This window comes from Hakea prostrata, chromosome 8, assembly GCF_041222555.1.
Source record: "Hakea prostrata isolate BN-2017 chromosome 8, UWA_Hpros_2, whole genome shotgun sequence".
In the NCBI taxonomy this organism is placed as follows: domain Eukaryota; kingdom Viridiplantae; phylum Streptophyta; class Magnoliopsida; order Proteales; family Proteaceae; genus Hakea; species Hakea prostrata.
In genome coordinates, this window is record NC_142607.1 from 1,029,617 (window position 1) to 1,054,762 (window position 25,146).

Sequence of the window (25,146 nt, forward strand, 5' to 3'; positions counted from 1 at the left end):
ACTGGGTTGGCCGAAACCCCCTAGGGGCAATTTGGTAATTTCCCCACTTAATTAGTTAATTATTTGTATTCCAGAATTTTAATTTTTGTAAGTCCAAATCAAATTTTGTTTCCTTGTTTGAGTTGGTCAAGTAATCCTAATTAGATTTGGAGTGCCAATATGAATTTATTTTAAATTAAGGTTCCTTTTGGATAATTAGGTATTCTGTGAGGCTGTTACTTAATTAGTTGCAAGAGGGGTCCTAGTCTAGAAAGTATTCCCCAATCGAGTCAGTCTTTTTTTTGCTAATTAGAGTCTCAAGTCTTTCCCTCCACTTGTAAGGCTATAATAGCCCACCCTACTCATTGTAAGGGTACGTTGATGAGAACAAGGTTAACCCCCGCTACAATGGGGTCCAAAAACCCAGGTCAAATTGGCACATCAAAGGGCTGGCTGACCCTTATAAGGGTATTTTGGTCACTTTGACATAATTTCAGTATTATAGGTCTAGGTCCATTGAGTCTAAGATTTATTTTTATTTTATTTTATTTTTCTGTCTGTTATTTTGCAAATTATTTGAGAGTATTTGCGTACGTGAGATTCACAATAACGTTGGGATCCCACAACTCGAGTCCAGTATAATCTCATTATTTTTAGGACTCCATATATACTCTTAGAATTTGGATTGGGGCCCTCTAGAGTTAGTTATTGAGTTTTATATGTGAAAACAAAGACCCCCTGACCAAAACCCTAAGCAGGCCCCCATGCTAGCTCCAAGAAACCTCCATGAGCTTGTCGAACCCTTTATGAGGAGTATTTAAGGCATTTTAGCCCTTAATTTACCTCTGAAATTAATTTTGGAATTTTTCAGAATTTCACTGAGTCAGGTTTGGATTTGTTTGGAGAATTTTATAGTGAGTTGAACTTGTTTATGAAACAGTCTTAAGTTAGTTGTGATAAAATCAGGTTTCTTTTCTTATCTGTTAGGAGTTTTGGATGAGAGTCCAGTCCAATATGTAATGGGATCCTATCAGTAAGCAAATCTGAGGTGGAGTCAAGAGTATGTTATTTTAGGCTATAAATAGCCTCTTCTTGCATTGTGAATTTTAGTTTTGATGATTAATTGAATTGATTGAATTGAGGAACAAGGTCTCCTTATTGGGTAGGCCTTGGTTAAGTGTTTTTGTTTAAGATTTCTCATCTTCTTCAACAATCTAGCAACTTCAAGCCTTCATTAAAGCCTTCAAGACATCTTGAAGCACTCAAGGGAGCACCCCCACCCCATTCCCAGCCCTTCCTCTCTTGTCTATAACCCTCCCCCGCCTGCGCAACCTTCCCCAATCCCCTGTCCTGCTGCCGCATCCTTTCAGCAGCCTTCCCGAAGTTCCACAACTCCCTTAAACCCTTCTCCTAGCCCCCAACAACCTCCCCAACCCCTTCCCCCCACTTACCCTAGCACCCACAAGCTTCCCTCCACATCCTTCCATGCAACTTCCCTAGAATTCCCCCACCTGCAGATCCTAAACCCCAGCCCCTTAAGCCTCCCTTCCCACTACAACTAGGTCGCAATTACTCTTTGGGTATAACCTCACAGCTCCCTCTTAGTTAAACTTGTCTTTTCTTAAGTTCTAAAAAACCTGCAATTCATCTTCTTTGTGAAGAATTCTACGGAATTTTATGAGCTTCTGAAACCTGAGTTTAGGCAATTCAGATCCTCTGAAACCTCTAAACCTTTGAACCCTAGATCTGAATCACAGAAGCAGCATAGATAGGACCCAATTCTACCCCGGCCAAACCTTCCTCAACCCTAACTCAAGAATTCTGCCATTATCCCAAACCATGTTCACACTATACTGAATCTGAAAGCGTGAAAATTACTCTCTGAAACCCTAAAAATTTCATCTCTTTTTGCTGGAATTTCCTGGGCAGCCACAAATCTAAGGAGATTACAGCTTCACCTTTAACCCTTGATCTGTGGTTAAATCAGTTTTTGGGGGGGTCAAAATTAGAGTTAAAGATGAAGTCCCAATTGGAATCTATTTTAAAATAAGATTCCTTTTGGATAATTAGGTGTTACTTTCCAAGATGATTTCTTTTTATTTGTCATTGTTATTGAGTTGTAAAGGGAATCCTAGTCTATAAGGGATTCCCTAGTTGAATCAAGTTAGGCTTCCTTATTAGAGTCCTGGTCTTTTCCCTCCACCTGTTAGGCTATAAATAAGCCCACCCTACTTCACTGTAAGACGGGTTGAATTTGATGAATAAAATTATGAGTTTGGAGGCAAGATAATTCGGGGTCTTCTTGGGAGGGCAACTGAGGATTTATTGAGTGTTCTTCAATTTCAGCAATCAAACTTCAAAGAATCAAAGTCCAGCAGCACTCCTAGTCTATAAGGGATTCCCTAGTTGAATCAAGTTAGGCTTCCTTATTAGAGTCCTAGTCTTTTCCCTCCACCTGTTAGGCTATAAATAAGCCCACCCTACTTCACTGTAAGACGGGTTGAATTTGATGAATAAAATCATGAGTTTGGAGGCAAGATAATTCAGGGTCTTCTGGGGAGCGCAACTGAGGATTTATTGAGTGTTCTTCAATTTCAGCAATCAAACTTCAAAGAATCAAAGTCCAGCAGCACTCCAACCCTAACAGCAGCCTACCTTCAACTCCAAGTACACAACAACCCCAGCCCTTCCCTAGCCTTAGCCACCCTCCCAAACCCTAAAACCAAGACCATAATGACCTTGTGACCCCCCTTTCTAATTTTTCTGCAGTTTTCGGACTTCTTCCTAGACCTAAAATTCAAGGTCAGATCTACAGCAATCTAACCGTTAGATCTGTCCCAAACTTTAGGAACATCATCCCCCTACTCCTAGTGATCTTCCCTCCCAGTTTCAGCCTGATTGGACCAATCCAAACCCTAGTCCAACCATAACCTTCGTTCCACCGCAACTCCCAAACCACTCAACCAAACTCTAAACCCCTTTACAATTAGCATACCGACTCCTCCTATTCTCAATCTCAGTCCCAATCAGATCTGACAATCCCAAACCCTTTAGGACTCTTCAAACACATCCTAATCCATCTAGGACTGACCTGAACTTATTAGACTTACCCTGAAATTACACAGCCCCCTCATATGCCGAACCGAACCCAATAACAGCATCCCTTAAAGCCCTAGCCTGGAATTTCAATTATTGGATTAAACTACAGAAACCACCGAAACCATAAGACCCTCCTATTCAACCTTAAAAAACAGAAACCAAATCCTATGTTTAATTCCCAGCTCTGAAACCCAATTACAGCATACTGTTAACCCCTAAACCATAATTCCTTCAACCGTCCAGCCAGCGGAAACCTCCAAGACCAAATCCTAACCTTTGCCAACCTCAAGAGCTCTTCAATTAAGCTTCTAAAACCCTAGAAGACTGCTGGTTCACAGAAATAGATCCTGGAGTACAACCCAATTCTAGGGCAATAATCCTACAAGTCAAACTTTAGAATTGTGTTTATATCACAAGTTGAATTGAATAAAGAATCTGAATTTGAGGGAATTAGATCTTGGTCTTTGCAGGAAGGCTACAGTTGGGTTGTGTAAGTACTCTTTAACTACAGCAGCCCTACTCCCTTCCCTTTCCTCTTCTCTCACTCACAGCCATCTCTCACCCTTCCCCTTCTTGTGCAACCTCCCCAACCCTGCGACAGCTCCACCAGCCCCCTCCCACCCCCACAGTCTCCCTGCAGCAACCCTAGCCAGCACCCCCATCCTCCCCTCGACCTTGCAGCACCCCCTCCCCCTTCTTTCTCCCATTTGGCCCCCCTTCTTTCTTGCAGCAGATCTGAAACCAGAAAAAGAAAATAAAATAAAGAAAGAGGAAAGTAGAGAGAAAGATCAAGAAAGATTACCCAAGAATTCTTCAGGATCCCAAGAAACCCTCCCATACCCAATCACAGACTTCCTTGATTACCCTAGGGTAAGAATAGGTATCTCAAACCACCCTGTAGGGAATTGTTACTCCTTTGATCCATCTCAAAACCATCCCATAGGGATTTGTTAAAACCTTAAACATCCCAAAACCTACCCACAAAAAAATTTGCCCATCTCTAGCTATCTCAAACCATACCCATATAGAGCCAAATTCACCCCATCCCTTCCCTTTTCCTATCAATCTTAGGGCATCCCATACCTCTCAAAAAAACCTTAATTCTGTCCCACATTTCTCTGTTAACCAAATTCTACAACCCAGTAGGTTTTGTTAATTCCCATTCTTACCCAAAACCCAAATTTAACAATTTATCCATCCCACTCCCATACTTATTAATTACTTAAGCTGGTTCACAAGAGGATTGACTCTAGCTAACCCTATCACAAAACCCTAACCCTGGAATCTTGGTTACATCACCTTCTTATTTCATTGCTTTCTTTCAAGAGCTTTGATTCCATCAATGGGGCGACTAAAGGTTCCCCTAGAAATTCACTATTACCAAACTCCAAAATCTGGAATCCATGACACCTGGATCAGGTACAATTTGAGCCAAATTGACCTAAACTGAAGTTTTGATTCAATCAAGATCCGGAGAGTCTAACCTATTCAAGACCAAGGTTGTATTAGGCTTGGGTGTTGGCATATGAAATGGCCCATAACGGACCACCAAGAAACCTTTTATAGCAGAATGAACTGATGACGAAAACTACCTCAATAATAGATCCTATTGCTGGAGGTCATGCATTAAATGTGTGTACAAAGTTCATATAGAATTTCTCTCAGCTCTCACCCAACCCCCAATTCATGACCCAGGGACCTAGGTAATCTTTGTGTTGAGAACTAAGAAGTGTACGTCAGCTTTTCAAGCTGGCTTAGGTTGGCAATAACATCAAAGCATCCAACAAGTCAGCCAGTCCAAGCCCACTAAAAAAGGAGAATGAATGGAATGCCCATATGGCAACCGAATTTGCTTGCAGAAAGCCTGTCTAGATCATCACTCGATACAATTTACTGTATCCATATATGGAGTTTCCACCAGTCTGACTCTTGGTACCACCCAGAAGCCATAGAAACCCTTGTTTGCAGGTTAGAGTCAATTTCAAAATCAAACCATTGTTATGGTCCTATGGAACGAGCCAATATGAATGATAGACCCAGACCTAGACATAGAGGCACCAATCAGAAATACCTTTCCAGCTCCAGATGTTCGATACCCCTCAAGTGTTTCCGGGGTAGAAAACAGACGTAGTGCATCTTCTATAGTATGAACAGCTTCTGGAAAAATATCAAGATGGAGCAACAGGAATGGCTGAACAGTGGCAGAAGCCTTGTTACCTACACCAGAAACATCCCCCCCCCCCCCCCCAAAAAAAAAAAAAATGTTAGTAAGATTAAAAATATATATCACTCTATGCTCCATTTTCCTTCAGCAGTGTTCCTGATAATTAGGCTATCAATCCCAAGAATTAGGACAAATGCTTTATAGTTTTTTCTTTTTTCTGAGGGGTCGTTAGAGAATGCTTAATGAAGTGAGATTATTCCATAAACTGCCGAATAGTGGACTTTAAAGTTTATTTCCTGATCACGGAGATCTCAATTTCTATAACCATGGGGGGTTGGATCTCTATTTTTTTTTTTCTTCAAATCAAACGGGAAAATGGGGGGGAGGGAGCCCCAAATCCATGATGCTGACACAGTTCCCGAATTTCACGGTAAAACTACCTGGTTCCAGGCAGCTAGGATTCTATTTATTCAGATTGAGCTTAAATTCTTGTTTCAAATTCACTATTACATTAGATATTTTTCAATCCTCACCCCCCCCCAAAAAAAAAAAAAAAAAAAAAAGATATTTTTCAAGAGGGGACTCGTGCCAAAATCAACTAGACTAAAAGGGTCAGCCAGATTGATTCACAATTTGTAGTTAATGAGAAGGGTAAAAGGGTCATTTCATAATGCCCCTCAACAGATCTTTAATAGCACTAGCTTTGGAGGCCCTATAACTACGGTCTGGTTTTTGAGGGGGTGCCTTTTGATAACTGTGGTTTTCAAGGTGATGCATGTAAAAGACTACGTAAAGTTTACTTTTAGGCTATGAAGCATAGATTTAGATGATCATAATATCACCACCATCATTTTTTGTTAGGGAAGTCGAGACATTATTACAGTTGAGAATTGTTCAAGTTCCATGGAATGGTTAATGTTGTACAGAGAACATACTCAGGAAAGTCAGCTGAAGGAACACAAAAGATACTATTGATGATGCAGTGATGCACCTAGAAATATAAATTGGCCTACCTCTTGCTTTCACAACACTTCTCAACTGTCCCCCAAAAACAGCACTCAGTTCAGACGGAATGAAGCTCTGTGTTCTTGTAACTGCAGATTTGTTCTTTGGTCCAACAGTCTCCCAGTCATCATCTTCCGCAGCTGAAACAAATGATGATTTACCACCATTTATGTATGAAACTCCTTCAAGCTTGAGTAACTCATCATGCATTTGATCCATGACAAAACTCAGAAACTCTTGGGCATCTTCTTGTCTGGGTGTACAGAAGGATAAGAATCAATAACCAATTCTAAAATACCCGAGTACAAATTTACAATAAATTATTCTGACACAAACCAATCACAATATGTCGGATAATTTATGAACCTCCTTTCAACTGTCTAGGTGTGCAAGTGTGTTATGGTAAGTAGATGTGATAAGCCCCTTGTATCACGAGTCTACACTCGTAAGCGTGGCAAGGGGATCCACAAGATATAATCAAGAAGGGAAGGAAATGGTTGTGAGATCTTCAGATTCAGATTGCATTCAGATTGCCTTATAGGCTGAGATTTGGGGTGATTCTATTAGATTTGGGGAGATTCTATGGTGGGATATTGTAGGCAAGAAATTACTATTAATATTGGGAAGGTAGAGTACGTTTGCAAGCTTTTGAGTTATTAGGGAAATAAGGGAGAGGGTGATTGCTCTCGGGTAGCCGTAGGTACGCCTACTGCTGGTAGTGTGTTCTGTTTTGCTTCAGCATTTAATCAAAGTTCATTATTATTATTACTTCTTTGTGTCGTTCTTCCATTGATTAAGTCACTCCATTCAGGTACTTAACAAATTGGCATCAGAGCCAAACGACTCCAGGGTAATGGTAAAAAGCAGAATGGAACAAAGGGTAGAGGAATTAGAAACCATTGTTAAAGAGATTCAAGGTCAGATAGGAGCCTTAGCATATCAGATTGAAAAAGGGAACGGACCAATGACAAATTCAGAGATGAATTGAGACTCATGCTCTCCAAAGGAAAATCAGCCGATGTCCTAACAGCGGAGTTGACTGAAGAAACACCAGACCATGGTGAGAGAATGGGAGAAACCGATAAATCAAAGGAATTCTTTCCTAGGCATCTTGACATGCCAATTTTTATGGGAGACGATCCCATGGGATGGATCGCACGGGCAGAAAGATATTTTGACCTGCACAAATTAAGCGATGGAGCGAAACTTCGTACCCCAACCTTGTGCTTTGAAGGAGTTCCATTAGGGTGGATACGTTTTCGCGAGTTGCACCAACCATTACTATCTTGGAGGAGTTTGAAAGAAGCGATGATACAGCGTTTTAGTTCGGCACAGATGAAGACCCCTCAAGAAGTGTTGATCACCCACAAACAAGATGGGTTGTTCGCAGCTTACAGAGACAGATTCGAGGCGCTTACAGTGGCTGCCGACGCTGTAGAAGAAGAATGGTTAAAAGGCGTGTTTTTGGCAGGGTTAAATGAGGATGTGAGAGCTGAAGTGAGGATATTTGGACCCACTACATTGGGCCAAATAATGGATCTGGCCCAAGCAGTAGAGGCCAAGAACTTGGCTGGAAATTTTAATAAGAAGTCTACGTGGGCCCAGCCCACTCCAACAGCCCATAACTCAGCCCAACGTTATATTAACTTGGGTCCAACCAACTCAAATTCTAAAGCAACCAGCTTGAACCAAGGACTCTCCACCCCGGTTCGACCAACCCAAAAGCTTGACCTGTCATCTTCTTCCTCTCTAAATCGATCTGCAACTTCATCAACGACAGGAGCAGTCGGTCGTTCACGGGGGCTCTCCCAAGACGAAATCAATGACAAAATGGACAAGGGTGTTTGTTTTCGATGCGATGCACCTTATACCAGAGGTCATCGATGTTCTCTAAAGCAACTGAGGTTGCTGCTACTTCACGATTCCGAGGAACAAGATGTCGCAGGTATGGCAGAAATGACCGACGGGTGCAATGGAGTTGACGAAATCGACCCTGTGATCGAGACAGAGCTTTCCCACACCTCTCTGGTAGGAATCGACTCACCACACACGTTGAAGTTGAAAGGGTAGATTCACAGCTACGACGTCGTCGTGTTGGTTGACTGTGGTGCAACGCATAATTTCGTTGCGCAGGAGCTTGTAGAGCCTTTAGGGCTGGAAGTACACAAGAAGGACTTTCAGGTAACTTTGGGAGATGGAAAGGGACGGGAATGTGTCGAAATCTTTCGATCAACATGGGCGGTGAGATTTTTGTACAAAACTTTTACCCATTCCATTTGGGTAGTATTGACACTATCCTAGGTGTCGAATGGCTACAGACATTAGGGGAGGTGAGAAGCAATTGGCGGTCACGAACCATGAATTTTGAGAGGCAAGGATGACCGGTAAAATTGTGTGGAGATCCAACTTTATTGAGACTGGAGACAACAATGAAAAATGTGTTGCAGTATGTACGGGCAGGTGGCGATGGATACTGGCTGCAACCTCAAACCACAGAGAAGGAAGCTAGGGAAGGACAGGCAAATGCGGCTGTATCGCATCTGTTAGAAGAGTTTGTACAATTATTTGAAGAACCCACGGGGTTGCCACCTCAGAGACCACAGGACCACAGGATACGGTTAGCCAACGGAAGTAGACCGCCTAACATTTGGCCTTATCGCTACCCGCACTCACAGAAGAACGAGATTGAGAGGTTAGTACAGGAAATGTTGACTGCGGGAATAATACGGCCTAGTGTGAGTCCCTACTCTAGTCCGATTTTGCTCGTAAGGAAAAAGGATGGAGGATGGAGATTCTGTGAGGATTATCGGGCCTTAAATACCCTTACCATCCCTGACAAATTCCCTATTCCAGCAATCGACGAGTTGTTGGATGAGTTGGGAGGGGCCACGATATTCACCAAGCTTGATTTTAAATCCGGATATCATCAGATCAGAATGGCGGAGGAGGATGAAGAAAAGACAGCTTTTCGGACCCATAATGGGCATTATGAGTTCCTCGTAATGCCATTCGGGCTTTTGAATGCTCCAACCACGTTCCAATCACTTATGAATGAGGTATTTCGTGAACATTTACGAAAATTTATTCTAGTGTTTTTTGATGATATTCTGGTGTATAGCAGGACCATGAGGGAGCATGTGGGTCACTTACGAACTACTTTTGCGTTGCTCACACAACACAACCTTGTAGTGAACAAAAAAAAATGCATGTTTGGAGTTGCTACACTGGAGTATTTAGCGCACATTATCTCCAAAGACGGAGTCGCAGTAGATCCCTGAAAAATCAAAAGTATGGAGGAGTGGCCCCAGTCAAAGAACCTACAAGGATTTCTAGGGTTAACCGGATACTACCGCAGATATGTGAAGGATTATGGAAAGATCGCTGCCCCACTCACTAACCTGTTGAAGAAAGACGCCTTCTAGTGGAGTGAAGCAACCGCAAAGGCGTTTTAACGCTTTGAAGACAGCCATGATTACAGTTCCTGTGTTAGTTATGCCTGATTTCACAAAGGAGTTTGTTGTAGAAACTGATGCTTCCAGATTTGGGTTAGGCGCGGTTCTAATGCAAGACGGCCACCCGATTGCTTACTGGAGTCGGGTGTTATCTTCTCGCGCACAAACCAAGTCCGTGTATGAGAAAGAATTAATGGAAATAGTGCTGGCTGTCCAGAAATGGCGACACTACTTGATGGGGAGATACGGTGCTTGTCGTAGTTGACCGTCTTTCCAAGTACGCTCATTTTATTGCTCTTTCACACCCTTACTCCGCCAAGGATGTGGCTACCTTGTTCAGTAAGGAGGTTATCCGATTGCATGGGTTCCCTCGATCCATTGTCTCTGATTGGGATCGCGTTTTCCTTAGTAATTTTTGGATGGAGCTCTTCAAGTTGGCAGGCACCAACCTGAAGTTCAGTAGTGCCTACCATCCTCAAACGGATGGTCAAACGGAGGTGGTAAATCGCAGCCTTGAGGTTTACCTACGATGCTTCTGTGCTCGCCAACTAAAGGATTGGATTAATTGGCTATCGTGGGCGGAGTATTGGTACAACACGACATTTCATTCAGCCACTAAAATGACTCCTTTCCAGGTTGTGTACGGCCGTGCCCCACCTTCCCTTTTACGATGGGATGATGGTCGTTCTAAAGTTGATGAGGTTGATGTGTTCCTTCAAGAGCGGAATCGAGTGTTGGATGACCTCAAATCAAACCTACGCGTGGCCCAAGATCGAATGTGCGCTTCAGAGGATTCCAAGCACAAGGAGGTGCATTATCGAGTGCGGGATGAGGTTTTCCTTAAGCTCCAGCCTTATCGCTTCCAAAAACTTGCCGAACGGCCCAATGAAAAACTTAGCCATCGCTTCTACGGGCCATACCAGATCATTGAGCAAGCCATCGCTTCTACGGGCCGTACCAGATCATTGAGCAAGTAGGACCAGCCGCCTATCGACTACGATTACCTGCTGATTCAAGGATCCATCCGGTGTTTCACGTTTCACAATTGAAGCAAGCACTTGGGCCGCATATTACTCCACAGCCACTTCCATCATGTTTGCAGGGAAACGGAGAGTTGCAGCTCACATCAGAATCCTTGATCAGCATTCGTTTCTCTAGTCACGGGGTTTTGGAGGTTCTGATTCAGTGGAAAGGACTGCCTCCTTGTGAAAATACTTGGGAAACTTTTGATGAGATGCAGTACCAATTTCCCGACTTTCACCTCGAGGACAAGGTGAAACTGTTGGAGGGGAGTATTGATAAGCCCCTTGTATCACGAGTCTACACTCGTAAGCGTGGCAAGGGGATCCACAAGATATAATCAAGAAGGGAAGGAAATGGTTGTGAGATCTTCAGATTCAGATTGCATTCAGATTGCCTTATAGGCTGAGATTTGGGGTGATTCTAGTAGATTTGGGGAGATTCTATGGTGGGATATGGTAGGCAAGAAATTACTATTAATATTGGGAAGGTAGAGTGCGTTTGCAAGCTTTTGAGTTATCAAGGAAATAAGGGAGAGGGCGATTGCTCTCGGGTAGCAGTAGGTACGCCTACTGCTGGTAGTGTGTTCTGTTTTGCTTCAGCATTTAATCAAAGTTCATTATTATTATTATTTCTTTGTGTCGTTCTTCCATTGATTAAGTCACTCCATTTGGGTACTTAACAAGATGCTACAATTTTTTTATTCGCATCATCTACAATGTACATCCAGAAGAAAAAATGGCGAAAAAAGAGAAAGGTAGGATCTTCTCACAACAAAGATCTAAGCCCATTACTTCTTTAATGAGTGAAGGATCTAAATATCAAATTAATTAAAAAACGGAAGAATTGACCCCTCAAAGATCCGAGATACTTAAAATCCCAGAAACCAAGAAAATTATAAAAACTAATTTATTTAGCAATGAATCAGAAAAACTGAGGAATAAAAGTTAAACATGCCAGTCAAGCACAAACCTTGGCCTTCCTGATACACCATCTGGCACATCTGGTGTAAAATTTTTAAGAATGGGTTCAAACATCAAAGGACAGAAAGGTCTTCCAGTCTCAATAACAACCATATCTTTCTTCTTCAAGCTTGTATCAGAGGGCATGTCAAAGTCAGAGATGAACTCAACAAATGCACGTAATGTTGGGAAGCCCATCTGAAAGGGGATTGGATTAAGGTACATAATGAGAAACTTAGAAGCATATAAAACCACAAAAATTCTTCTGGAGCAAATAACAAATAATCATATACTTGAGTTGCATGCCTTAACAAGCACACTACAACAAATAATGGAGATTGAATAATGTATATAACAAAAACCTTAGGGATATCACGAGTTCTTAATTCCTGCAAAAGCTGAACAAAGGGCGAACAGGACAGAAGAGCCTGAAGTGTTGCATTGAGAAAGCATAGATTCCCAGAATTGATCAAACCCCGTGGCAACAAATTTCTAACAAGTGCAGTTGACCCATTAATTGCCTTCTGGACAACCTCTTTTGTAGCCAAAACTGCAGATGTGTCAACAACTGTTGTATTTGAAGTAGAGTTTGCTATGACAGGTATTTTTATATCTATTGATTTTTCACTATCAGGGCAGCAGAATATTGAACTGCTTGGCTGCTTTGGAGGCAAAAGTTCATCTTGAGATAAGTTTACACTGATTCTTTCAAGTTCTTCTATTCCATTACTCGTGGGAAAGCTACTGGAGGAACTTTGGGCACTTCCATCTTCTTTCACAATTCCTGAAACTCCTTGCGAAGCAGTATTTGTTGTCTTCAGAATGTTCACTGAATTGTCATCCATAGAAGGCTTGGATGGCTGGGAATTTGTTGACTCTTTTGCAGAAACAACCTCTCTGGGCCTACCATTGATACTACCTAAGGATTTTACAGTTTCAAAATCCAACGAACCGAATTGCAAGCCCTTATTCTCCAAAGATGCTACAGTCTTCTCTGCTGGCTGCCTTTGGAATGAGCGGACCTCATCTTCTGTGAATGAACCAAATACCAGTACCTGTTTGAAAGACAAAACAGTTAAAACACATACACCCATGCAACAGTTGTTGTGTGCCATAAACAGAGTATAGAAGAAGTGTATAATAAGACTAGTAAAATGATTTATTACCGTAGCCCATCGTGCCTCAAGAAATTCTGAGTAAAAATAACTAAATTTTCTAAAGTAATGCCTCTACGGCAATGACATGAGTGAAAACATTACTGTACGAAAGTAACCTCCCCAACAGATTTTACAGTCAGCTAGATACTAAGTCTGACACAATCATCCCAAAGAAATGGTCTTTATAAAAATAAAATCAAGACTATTGCTTGACGCAGTTGCTCTAGGCTGGCATGAGAAACATGAACTGCTTTGAATGCCTAAACTAAGAGTCTAAGACACAGTCTTAAACCAGCTTTCTGCTTTGGCAAAAGCTGGTAGCATACACAGAAAATGAAAGATTGTGCTTTTTTCTATTCCTATCGGTGGTTAGATTACAAGTGATTACTTTGGTAGTTTTCTTTTCTTAGTCTCATCTTAATTTGTTAATTTCTTCCTTACACTTGCTTCCATTCTTAGTTTGGCTTCCACTTCTACGTAAGCAGTTCTCTTTAACAAAAATAAGCTGTGATATGCTTGAAATCAGCCACTGTGACCTTGTGTGACCTTCCTTCCCTCCCTCTCATCTTCTTCTCCCAGTGATACTCTTCTTCTTTTTCCTCCTTTCACATTCTCTGAAACCTTCCCTGATCTGCTGCAAGAAACCTGTAACAGATAGATTCAAACTTTACCTGTTCCCTCTGAATTTCTAACCTTTTTCTGCTTCTACTTCCTTATTCATATTTTCATTTTGCTGAATTTTCATATATAAAGGCTGCTGGATGGTTTATTCCAATCCTTCTGCTGTTTCTACTCCTTTTTCATACTTTTTCATACACAAAAGCTGCTGGATTGGTATTGCCAGTCCGAGAATAAGAGTGACCAAACCCTCATACCACGTTTACTTGAACCTGAGACTTCAGACAACGGTAGACACACTTTTGGACACCCAGACGTAGGGAGTATCATTTCCAGGTTCTTTTCCTCCCAACAGAACCAAAACACACTTTCAAATGTGATTCTTGCTCTACATGAAGCTCTGTTACACGGTCGCCATTGAGCTCGCAGCTTTTGCTCTCAGATTGTGACTCTACAACTGAAATTTCAGATACGTCTGAACCCTTTGGAGTAAACTTCCATACCTACAACCTGGCTGCAGGACCTCCCCTGGGTTTGTTGATGACTCATGGTTGAAGACAACCTTCCTAAGGTGAGTTATTTATTCTCTTTTATTCTAGTTTCCAAATTTACAAATTGCTCTTCTCCATGCCTATCATTCCCTTTTTCCTGTACATACTTTGACTCCAAGCTTACTCTTGGACATAAAATTAAAACCCTTTCATGTCCTTTATCCTTTTATTCCTTTTTATCCTCTTAGATTCTGTCTGATTACAAGATTGCCATCTTTCCTTAAAACTTGAGAACATTTACTATTTTCCCAGTCAACTTTAAATGAGTGTTTTTTTCGCATGAATGGGCCTTTAAACAACCCTCATCAAGTTTTGGAACCCTAGATCTACATCAGATTAGTATCAGAGCCGAATTTCTGGAAATACTAGCGCAATAACAGGAGGTCATGCCCAGAACACCAAGTTGCACAAGTTATATCAGGTTTTGGCTGAGAATCAAAACAAAAATGAGGCCAAGCTTGAGGGCAAGACTTGAGAGAAATGAGGTTACACTAGAAAATTTGTGGAAGAATATCTTTCTTTTTAGAAGAGAACCAAAAAAACAAGTTGAAGCAGGATCTTCTATTTATCCCCATATTTTCATACCTTAAATGCGTCGAAGATATACCCAACGGCATGAACCAGATACAGTTATGCCTCAAACATCACAAGGCAATATTTTGATAAGGACTATCATGTTGATACCAGCACACTGAAGTTCGATAAACTATCTTCGAGGTGCTGACTTCAGGAGACAGATTAACCGCAAGTTATGAGATATATTTACAAGGCTAAAGATTGAGATTCAATTAAGTAGGCTAACACGAATTTCAGTTCCATTGACGGGGCACCAACTTATGCCAAACCACCAAAGAATATGCTTAAGGCTCCTACAATTTATACGCCTCTATTACAGATAGAAGAAAGAAGCCTCAAAGCCATAGGATGAACGATAATAAGCAAAACTCAGCAATGGCAATGACTGGTCGACGAATACTATCTGGCGAAAGGGGTAATTCAGGCAATACATATCCCAATAAGTATTTAATCAACAGAGAAGGATGCTCTTGGTGAAATTTATACCCTTGTCCCTAAGAGGATGATGAAGATAATGAAATTGAAGCTAACATTAAGTCATACACTCATACATCATTCTTAAATAGACTAGTTGATAAGCTCCCCTCTTCAGCCAAAAGAGTATTCTTTTGTACAGTGTCAGATCTACAAAAGTTCGTACAACTGTCATCTCAGGGAAATATCCATCTCATCTCTGCTGATTTTATTAGATACATTACCTCAACAAAATATAGCTTCCTCCTCCTCCCCCACCCCCAAAAAAAAAAAACGGAAGAGGAAAGGTTATGCAAGGATTTGGCCCTGTAGTTCAAGAGGACACTTCATTAGTTTGAGTGTGCTCGCAATTTGACTGTTATGGTACCAAATTAGCAGTTCGCAACATTCTTCTAAGGCGACCTAGGGAACGACAAGTCAGCACTCTCTAAGATGGTGCACAAAACACCATCAAAGTAAAGAGTATGTTTCTAATGCTGCTTCAAGCAATGAAGCATATGCTGTGGAGACAATAGTTTTCCCCTATTCCGATACAGATCACTCTCTTCTCTACTTATGGAGTTGCAGTTCAATGTCTAACTCGAGATATGTACCACCTTGTTGTTGAAATAATTAGAGACAAATCTTGTGTTCATGACATTATACGACGGAGTAAGATTCTTTAAGAAAGAAGAGCTTTGTAGTTGCTATACCTTGGCTTGATGAACGTGAACCTCTTTGGAGGCCTAAACTAAGAACCAGCCTTGAACCAGTTTCCTGGTCTGGCTAGGGATGATAGCTTTTAGAAAAAGCGGAAGATTTTATTTTATTTTATTCTATTCTTATGGTGAGCAGATTACGTAGGATTACTTTCCTAGCATCCTTTTCTTAGTCTTTGCTTAATTTGTTAATTTCTTCTTTAAACCTGTTACCATCCTTGGTGGTTTTTCAAAAAAAAAAATTTAAGAAGGGGGGGGGGAGACAAGGAGGTGGATTGTTCTCTAAATTCAATGTAACTCAATAATGAAATCAGAATGAGAAAATTGAATGAAAAAATGCTCTGTTTTGCTGGAAATGAGCCTGCATGACCTTTTGGGACACCCCCCCCCCCCCTCTCATCTTCTTCTTTCTCCTGCCACATGCTCTGACCTTCCTGTTTTGCTGCAAATAAACCAGTTACAGGCAGGCTCAGACCTTCCCATCCTTTTACTGTTTCTATTTCTCTCTTGATAATTTCCTTTTGCTGATAACCCATATGCCATATCTGTCTTTGCTGGCAGTTATTGCATGGCTGAGAAGAAAAGTGACCAAAACCATCATACCAGGTTACTTGAACCTGCAAATTCAGGTAAAAGTTGACAATCTACCAGGCACCCAAACCTTGGAGCATCACTCCAAGATTCTCTTCTTACTGGAAGAATCACAACAGACTCTGCTAGGAACCCGACTAACCTTCCCAATCACCTCCCTCCCCTACGCCAAAGCCCCCCAGATTAGCAGCTCATGGCAGCACCCTGTAGTTCTCTTCATACACCACATCAACCACTCTCTGTCACACACACATTGCAATTGGGAAGCGTAGACAGGAAATAAAATTGGAAGTTCTATAATTAATTCACTATTAAAATTGACACAACCACCCCCGATTGATGATACCCCAAGGAACAGGCTTATTGTTGTCTCCTAGGGTTTAAGCTCTTCTTTCCGGTCTTCCTCTTAAAGACCGTTTTTCTTGTTCCTCTTTCGTTAATTAAATTATTTATTCCAAAAAAAAAAAAAAAATTGACACAAGCAACTGCCATACAAGAACCACAAACGCACCCCTGAATACCCTCTCCCAGCAGCCCTAAACAAGGGCCTTCCCCTCCCGCAAAGCTAAGCTTGCCCTACACAAAAACAAAAACACTAATTCAATCACCCCACTTCTCTATTCCCCCTATTTCCCCTAATATACACCAAAAGATCCACAACCACCACCCCAAAACAAGTCCTAACCAACCCCTTTCCACCTCAGCCATACCCTCTGAGAAGATTCCCAGCAAGCAATTAGCTGCTCCCCAATGACTCCTGCATTTATGTCCCTCAGATGGTTGGGAGGAAGCAATCCCCTACAACTTGCCTCTGGGTACTCCTCCACTTTAGTGTCTTTTACAGACCTTCCCCTCGCTAACCACAAAGCTCAGTTGCAGGATCCCTGATTCAGCCACCAGCTTGCTGGCCGTAAGAACAGCTACCTGTGTTTAATAAGGCCTATTGTAACTCTACATCTGAAATTTCAGATTCATCTGAGAACTATAGAGGGAACCTGCTGGAGCTCTACTGGCCCTTAACAGAAGGTCGAAGACAGCCTTCCTAACAATACTTTATTCTCCTTTATTCTGGTTCTGATACTGTCCTCCAGCAACATAATTCTCTTTTATCCTCTAATTACTTTTAATTCCAAGTTTACCCTTAATTATTAAATCAAAACCATCTCATGCCTTCTGTTACTTTCTTCTTTTATTCCTCTTGTAAAAAATCTTTTATTCCTTTTTTCCTTTTAGATTCTGCTTGATTAACAGAAAAGCCAAGGTGAGCGAGGTTCTGCAACGACGGAGCGACTGCGAGCGAGGTTCTGCGACAGAGCGACTATGACGGAGCGTCTGCAGCAGATCTGGTCCTCCTCCATTGACGGCCTTGAGTAAGTCGAATCAGGTGATCTATAAGCGAAAGCGTCTGCGACTGCGTCAGAGTGACTGCGACGGCGACGGAGTGACTGTGTCAGAGCGACTGCAATAGATCTGGTCCTCCTCCTCTTCAGATCTCCATAGGTCTTCTTCTCCGTTTTGTAGCTCCTTTGAATCGTTGCTGCAGCTGCTGCTTCTTGGCCTGCTCCTCGTCTCTACCGTCGAAGGCTCTTTGATTCCTGAATCTCAAGCAAGCCAGAGCTCTAAAAAGTAGAAGAAGTACAAGCCGGCTGTTGATTTCTAGTTCCCGTTCAGCGTTTCTAGAGGCGGAGAGATGCCGGCGGTCCTCCTCCGTGCATCTCTCTGCCTCCTTCCCCTCTCTCTTCCTCTCTTTCTTCTCACGATTTCTCCTTGTCTGGCCTATCTGGAGGAGCGACGCTAGCAGTACTCCGCCATGCGTCTTTCAGTCTCCTCTTACTCTTCTCTCTCTTCTCTTGCTCTTCTCTTCCCTCACCTCCTCTCCACGTCTTCTCTCTTTCTCTACAGATTATGGTCGACTTCTCTAATCTGGGCTAGAAGCTCGGAGCTCCTCCCTTTTTCCTGTTTGCAGAGGTTAGGTTGAGCTTGATCTCAGATTTGAGATTAGCTCTACTCCCTCTACTTCTCCTCCTCCCTTTGCTTCTCCTCCTCTCTCTACTCTCTCATGAGGTTGGATGAACTTGTTCTCCCATCTGATTCTCCTCTTCTTCTCCTTCCGTTTCTGAAATCCAATCTCCCTCTCCACCTCCTCTCTTCCCTTCCTCTGGTGGGCTCTGTCCCCTTTTCCAAAAAAAAAAAGCGTTACTGAGTCCATTTCAGGTTCATCAGTGTTTGTTGAAGGTTCCAGTCTCTTTGGCTCCTTGGGCTTCGGGGGAAAGTCTTGAGGTGTATCTTCGCTGTTCTCTCCAAATCGGATTCAATCTATTATTCGAACTCATTTCCGCTCTCTATTTCTTCTCCTCTCCCTTTCTGTTTGAGCTCGGCTTAACATCGTTGAGGGTTTTCCTCTATGGCCTCTCCAGTGTTGGGGCCTGGGGCATATGCTTGAGAGCCTCAGTTGTTGATCTCTCCATATCAAGTTCAACCTCAATTTCAGATTCTTCATCTCTCTTGGTTTCACCATCTCTTCCCTCCCTGTTTCAGGGGTTCGCTCCAATTTGACAAGGGTTCCATTGATGGCTTCTTTGGCTTTAGGGGAAAGCCATGTGAGCTATCGTTTTTTAACACTCCAATTGGTTTCGAGTCTTAATGACTCTCTTCGTTCTTTATCTCTACCTTGTGTTGCTTAATTCCCTTGCTTCCCTTGCCGCTATGGTGCTGCTGTGTAGGTCCATGTGCGTTGTTACTTCCTATAGCTCCGTTGGATCGGGAGATTGCATCGGTTCCGCTGGGCCCCTTTTGGTCCACTTCCATGTTATTTTCTTGTCTAAGTGTATGGTTATGGATCTCTTGTGTTGTGTAACAAGCTGCTATTATTGTTGCCCTTAAATCCTTGCTTGGTTCTTTGTCTTTGTTCGACCTTGGGCCTCTTATGATTGTGCATCTAGTTTGCTTCAATTGTTGCTCTTACTAGTTGCTAGGCTCCATGCCTCCTAGGTTGCTTGTTAGTTGAGGGTTTTTTTTCTCCCTTTGTCCGGGCTTGTCACTTGCTTGTCACTTGTGCTCTTGTAAAATTTTCTCTTTGGTAATGAATTATAATCATCCAAAAAAAATAAACAGAAAAGCCATCCTAGAAGGTAGCCAAAATCACACATGCACAATACAAAGACCTTGATTACAGGAATGCCACCCCCAAAGACTTTGGTTATGTTCACGGAGAAAGTAACTCTACTAAACTTTAACTCGACATGTCCACCCGACATAATGCAAGGCTGAATACCTATATCTGCAGGAAGAAGCCAACATATGGCACAAAGGCTGGGCAGTAGCAGAAGTATTACCATATGTCTCCCCTTTTTGTAAGTCCTTAATTTTTGGTTAGGCTTGGTTCCGTGGCTTTGGCCTTGGTTCAAGTCGTCCAAATTTAAGTTATACAGGCAGAAAGTCCTCTGTTGTTATTTAATCAGTTTTTCTCCTTAAAGGCCTCCACGATTTAGCAATTTTGCTTTATGTTCAAGTCAAAAGCAGTTTTGAAGGTCTTGGTGGCTGAAGTCTAAGATCCTTGCCATGGCTATGGATTCAGCCTGCATATCCATCAAATCCACATGCTGTTTGCAAAGCCTCACAACCAAAAAGTGAAACTAACGAAAACCATACATGCCCAAAGCAGGGAATTTTTCACAGTTTACTCTAACCCAACGTCCACGGCCCAGCAGCAAGATGGTCTCTCTATGAAGATGACATACAGAGAGTAAAGCACTAACTTATTTTATACACCTTGACAAGCACATTTATGAGTGAAACCTAAGGGCATAAAGCATGCATTTTACACACCTAGAATAGAGCTACCTGAGGTTTTTTTGTTGTAGATTGCAGGTTTTGGGATCTTTTAGGGCCTAGAGGAAATCCTAGATCATCAAGTGCAGTATGTGAATTACACGTAAAGTGGTCCAATTTCTTCTTGCAATTCTGAAGAAGTCTCAATTCTAAGCAAGGTGGGCCAAAATGCAACCCTAGGCAAATCAAATCTTTCCACGAAGATCTTTGACATCAAAAGAAGTTATTATGATCAAGGGCTTAGATTCATTTGTATTTTTATTTTTGTGAGCAAGAGGAAGTGCCAAGTGTACAGGGGACCCACAAGCAGTCAAGGATTGAGATTCTCTCTCCTCATATTAGTCAATTTCCTTCCAATTCTTCCATATTATCCTAAGATTCTGTGGATCCTTTTATTTTATATCATTCTAATTAATGTATCATATTATATTAGAGTTTTCTTTCTTCCCTAAGTTCTCTTTTCTTTCTATCCATCTTCTATTTTTCCCTGATTATTATTATTATTTCAAACCCACATTGACCATTCTTTCATCCCCAACTCTCTTATCTATCACAAATCCAACACCACATCCTTATATATTTTCTTACAGTCTATCTTCCAATTATTTGCTCTCTCTTTCCTTACACTTCCTCTCACTCGTCTCTCTCTTCTCCCCAACATATTCTTTTCTTTTTTTATTTTCTTCTTCTCTTGCTAATTCTCCTCCCATTTTTTGGGCTATATTCTCTCTCTTCCTACCAGTCCTCTATGAACACCTTACCCATCTCTCACTTTAAAAAAAAGGGACTTCTCTTCAGTTTTTTCTTTGGTCTTTTGTTTCTCTACTACAATCAGCCTTTCAGTTAATTAGACATGCTATTAGGATTTAACTTGAATGTAAATTTTTTATGCAACTAATTTTGGAGTTATTTATTTTTCATTCAAGCATGTGTATTCCTTAAGATTTTGTTAGTGCAAGCTCGAAATTTCTTTCAAGTGCAGGATGTTCTTCATATAATGTCCTTCTTTGGGTCTAGCAATTTCATATCTGGTATTGTCCAGATCTGTTTTCTTGGGTTGGTAGAATTTCAATCAACCAAGTTTCTGTTATTCAAGATTAAGTAAGTAACCTTTGTTAGTCATCTTCTTCCCCACCCACCCAACCCCCACCCCCTTCTCCAAATCCCGCTTCTATTACCTATCATTCTTAACTTAGGACTGTTACTTTCAGTATTATATTATATTATATTATATTATATTATTGTTTCCCTTCCCCCTAGGGATCCTTGATTAGAGATGCCTACAGTCGTGTCACTCTTTAGTTAAGGCTATTTTATTTACTGTTCTTTTTATTATTAATTTCTTTCTGTTCTATTCATTTTATTGTTTCCCCTCCCCTAATGGATCTTAGTTAGAGATGTTAGAGATGCCTATGGTTGTGCCTCTCTCAAATTAGCGATTTATTTTATTTATTCCTGCTTCTATTTACTTTTGCATTATTTCTTTATTAAATGATGAATGGTTAGGTTAGTTTTGTTCCCAACTCCAAATTCGTTAGATGCAGCCTTCTAATATATCAGCTAGTTTTTTCCATTTAATTTTTCTCCTTTATACCCCTTCCCCCTATCTGTAGATTGTAAGCTACAGTAGAAAAGGGTCCACAATCAACTCCTTTGTTACAGTCTCCTTCCCTCGATCCTAAGTTGAAACTCTAAATCATTTTTCTTTTTCTTTTTTTTTTTTTTTTTTTTTGGGGGGGGGGGGGGGGGAAGAAGATGAATGTGTTAGCACCATTAATTTAGTCTAATTAAGTTGTATATCTCCTGAGTTCGACCCAATAGTTACACGATATCATGCGCTTGTAGTTATTTTTAAATCTCACAATCACCCCTCTTAAATATATGAGAGACTATTTATCGTAAAATAGGTAAAAACTCTACTTTAATAAAAAGACCACAACAGCCAAGCCCCAAAATATGCCCAACAAGAAAAGAAGTACCTCCAAACAGAATTGGGCATACAACCAGTCATCTCAAAAGAGCTTGAAATTCTAAATACAACCTACTGCTTACTCGGCAGTGCATTTTTCATTAATCGAAGTGGTTTAGGATCATAAAAGGGCCCCAGAACATTCTAATGGTGAATAATGTCTCACCACAACACATCCACCATTGAGTAACAGGTTCTGCAGCAGGTTAGTCGAAGGCCTCCCCTTCTTTCTCCTTTCTTGAGCCTTAAACCCTCCATCAAGCTACCCAAACCCTAAACCCAAGAAACCCTAGATCTCCTGATTTAACCATCCAGACCAGACCGGACTTCATAGACATCACAATCACATACCCAAACCCCTTGACCTTAATCCAGGATCCCTTAACATTCCAACCCTAAAATCCAGCAAGTTATTGAAATTTAAGAATCCTGAAACCCCAAAATCAATAAACATTATATATCCCAAACTACCCATCCAAACATGACCTAACTTGGAGGACATTAACTAAACCTACAGCCCTACACTCAATCCAAATTACAGCTCCATCCCATCTCTAAATATCCAATTTCCCATTTAAAGGATTTACCCAATATCACTCTAACCCATCGAAGAAGTCACTCCACAGGCCCTTTCTTGGATTAGCTCCTAACCAATTTCAACCATTGGATCCCTAAGGCTAAATCCGAACCCGACCCTGTCAAGGCTCACTATTTTGTTATTCAAGACCGACCTTGACGTTGAAAAAATTGGGTTGGGCTCAAGATGGGTTTGGGCCCGGCAAGGGCAACAAGGTTTTCTTGACACCCCTATCATGCTTCAAGTTGTAATTTGTGATGGTAATTTAAAATTTTTGTAATAGAAATATATTTTCTAGAACAAGTTTGTCAAACACCAACTTGTTCTAGAAATATTTCTAGAATACGTTCATCAAACACCCATTTGCAAACGAAGACATGGTCTTTCAACACCAAAACATATAAAAAATAGTTTTACAAAAGAATTGGTCACTCAAAACGGAAACATTACTAAATGCATACTAATAAAATGGGCAAATACATTTCATTGCACATATTTGGGAACATCTTACCCTAAAAAAACTACTAAAACAAAAAGATAGATTTTTAAATAAAGTAAAATACCCTTGATGAAAAATAAATTTTAAAAATTAAAAGATGATCGTTAATTTTTCTCTATCTTCACTTTCAAAAGACAGGTAATGTCGTCAAACTTCACATCCTCAACTTTAATAGTGTGGCCGAAGAATGGATCTTGATGTCTCCCTCTCCTCCTCCCTTCCTCCTCCTCTGGTGTTCCCTCTGCCGCTGGCATTCTCTCTGCTTCTCCTCCTCCACTGCCTCCTTCTCTACCCTAGAAATCGCTCTTCTCCTAGCCTTCTCCTCCTTCACCTGACTACTCACTATCCTTCATCCCTCCTTCTCCTTCGCTCCTTACCCCCTAGCCCATTGCCCCTCCTCTACTACAACCCTAGGCACCCTTCCCTGGAAGCTCGTCGTCATCAGCCAATTTCTTGGCCCTTGTCCTCCTACTAGTGTCATATGTGCATCCCTCTCAAAGCAATGGCATGCTCAAGGCTCTCTTGAAATTTTTGCCAGACTCTGGCATTTTCTTGTTCAAGCTCCCCTCTCCCTCCTGCAAAGCCAAGGCTCCCCCTAGTTCGTCGGTAAGACCCCTGTCTTCACCAAACCCTGGAAACCTTCAATGCCTTTTCGCAAGGATTCCTTCTGCTCCCTTCCCTTGTGGATTAACCTCCCCGGCCTCCCCCTAAAATTCTGAAGTTCCGAATGTCTTAGCCGTATTGGCTCTACCATCGGTAGTCCCCTTCGCGCTGATCCCAGACCCTCAACCTGCAAAGGCTCTCTTATGCACGTCATTGTGTGGATTTCCTTGCCGATAAGCCACTTCCCCCTTGCATCTCCATTGAGGACGACTTTGGCCTCCGCTATGATCAAATTATAGTTTATGACTGGGTTCCCATTAGATGTTCTATATGTGCCTCTTTTGGCCACGACGAAGCAAGTTGTGCTGCTGTCCCGCATATTCCGGCAAATACTTGCCCAAAATCATCTCTTCCTCTGCCGATTCTTGAAGAACATGTGTCCTCTGTTCAGCTGGGTTCTTCGCTTTCTCGTTTGGCGCCGCCGATGGAGGATTTGATGCTGCCTCCTGCAAATCCTATTGCCTCATCTAGCCTAATCATCGATAGGCTTGAAAAATGCTCGATTGATGTTGTTGCAGCTCCCTCAATTTCGTCTTCTCCATCTCAGGCTAGAAAAATTCTCCGGAGTCGCAGACGGTTGCCGAAATCGATGCTGCCTGGAGATTCACCCCTGATGTGGTCACCGCTACCCCCTAAAGACTCTTCTCTCTTGCCATTGACGTCGTCTAAATCACCTCTGCTTCCTGACTTGACTTCCTTGCTGCCTAAAAATTCTCCATTGCTCAAACTCTCTCTTCCTAATCTGGCCTCTGTTCACCCTTGCTCATCTCTCACTGCTACTGCCTCCCACCTCCATGAAAGCCCTCTCGTTTCACCACCTAAATCTCTTGGCCTCTCTCACGTTAAGACCTCAGTAAATCCATCTCCTTTTGATTCCCCAATCAATGCCAGCTTCTTTCAACCTGCAACTTCTGCTCCAACCGAAACTTCGACTAGCTCCCGCTTGCCGCCGGTGACCCATACCTATCGGAGAGGCAAATCCCAACCTAAAACTGCTTGTACAGTGACTGATCCTTGCACAGTTCAATTTGTTGAACCGTCCTCTGCAGATCTCAGCCTTCAACCTGCTGCTATATACCCTGCTGCCTCTGACGAAGCCGGGAGGCCTAACCCTTCCATTGTTGCTGAAGACCATCCTTCCATTTTCGGAAACTTCTAAGCGACGTCGCCCCTCTCCCCTGCCCCAAGACCTGCTCCCTTCCCCTTCCATGAAACCCCTTCTGCTGAAAATACTGCTTCCACAGCTCCGCCTCTCTCTCTG

At 41.9% G+C, this 25,146-nt stretch overlaps 1 protein-coding gene across 1 annotated transcript in view; it reads right to left on the minus strand.

The window, feature by feature from the left end:
- Window positions 1-25,146, minus strand: part of UBP24 (ubiquitin-specific protease 24) — a 54,060-nt gene that overhangs the window by 7,801 nt on the left and 21,113 nt on the right. Inside the window, exons 3-6 of the mRNA XM_089165025.1 lie at window positions 12,044-12,736; window positions 11,692-11,879; window positions 6,256-6,500; window positions 5,150-5,295 (exon numbers count right to left, since the gene is read on the minus strand). Of these exons, the coding sequence (XP_089021151.1) occupies window positions 5,150-5,295; window positions 6,256-6,500; window positions 11,692-11,879; window positions 12,044-12,736 (1,272 nt within the window). The remainder of the gene's footprint in view (window positions 1-5,149; window positions 5,296-6,255; window positions 6,501-11,691; window positions 11,880-12,043; window positions 12,737-25,146) is intronic.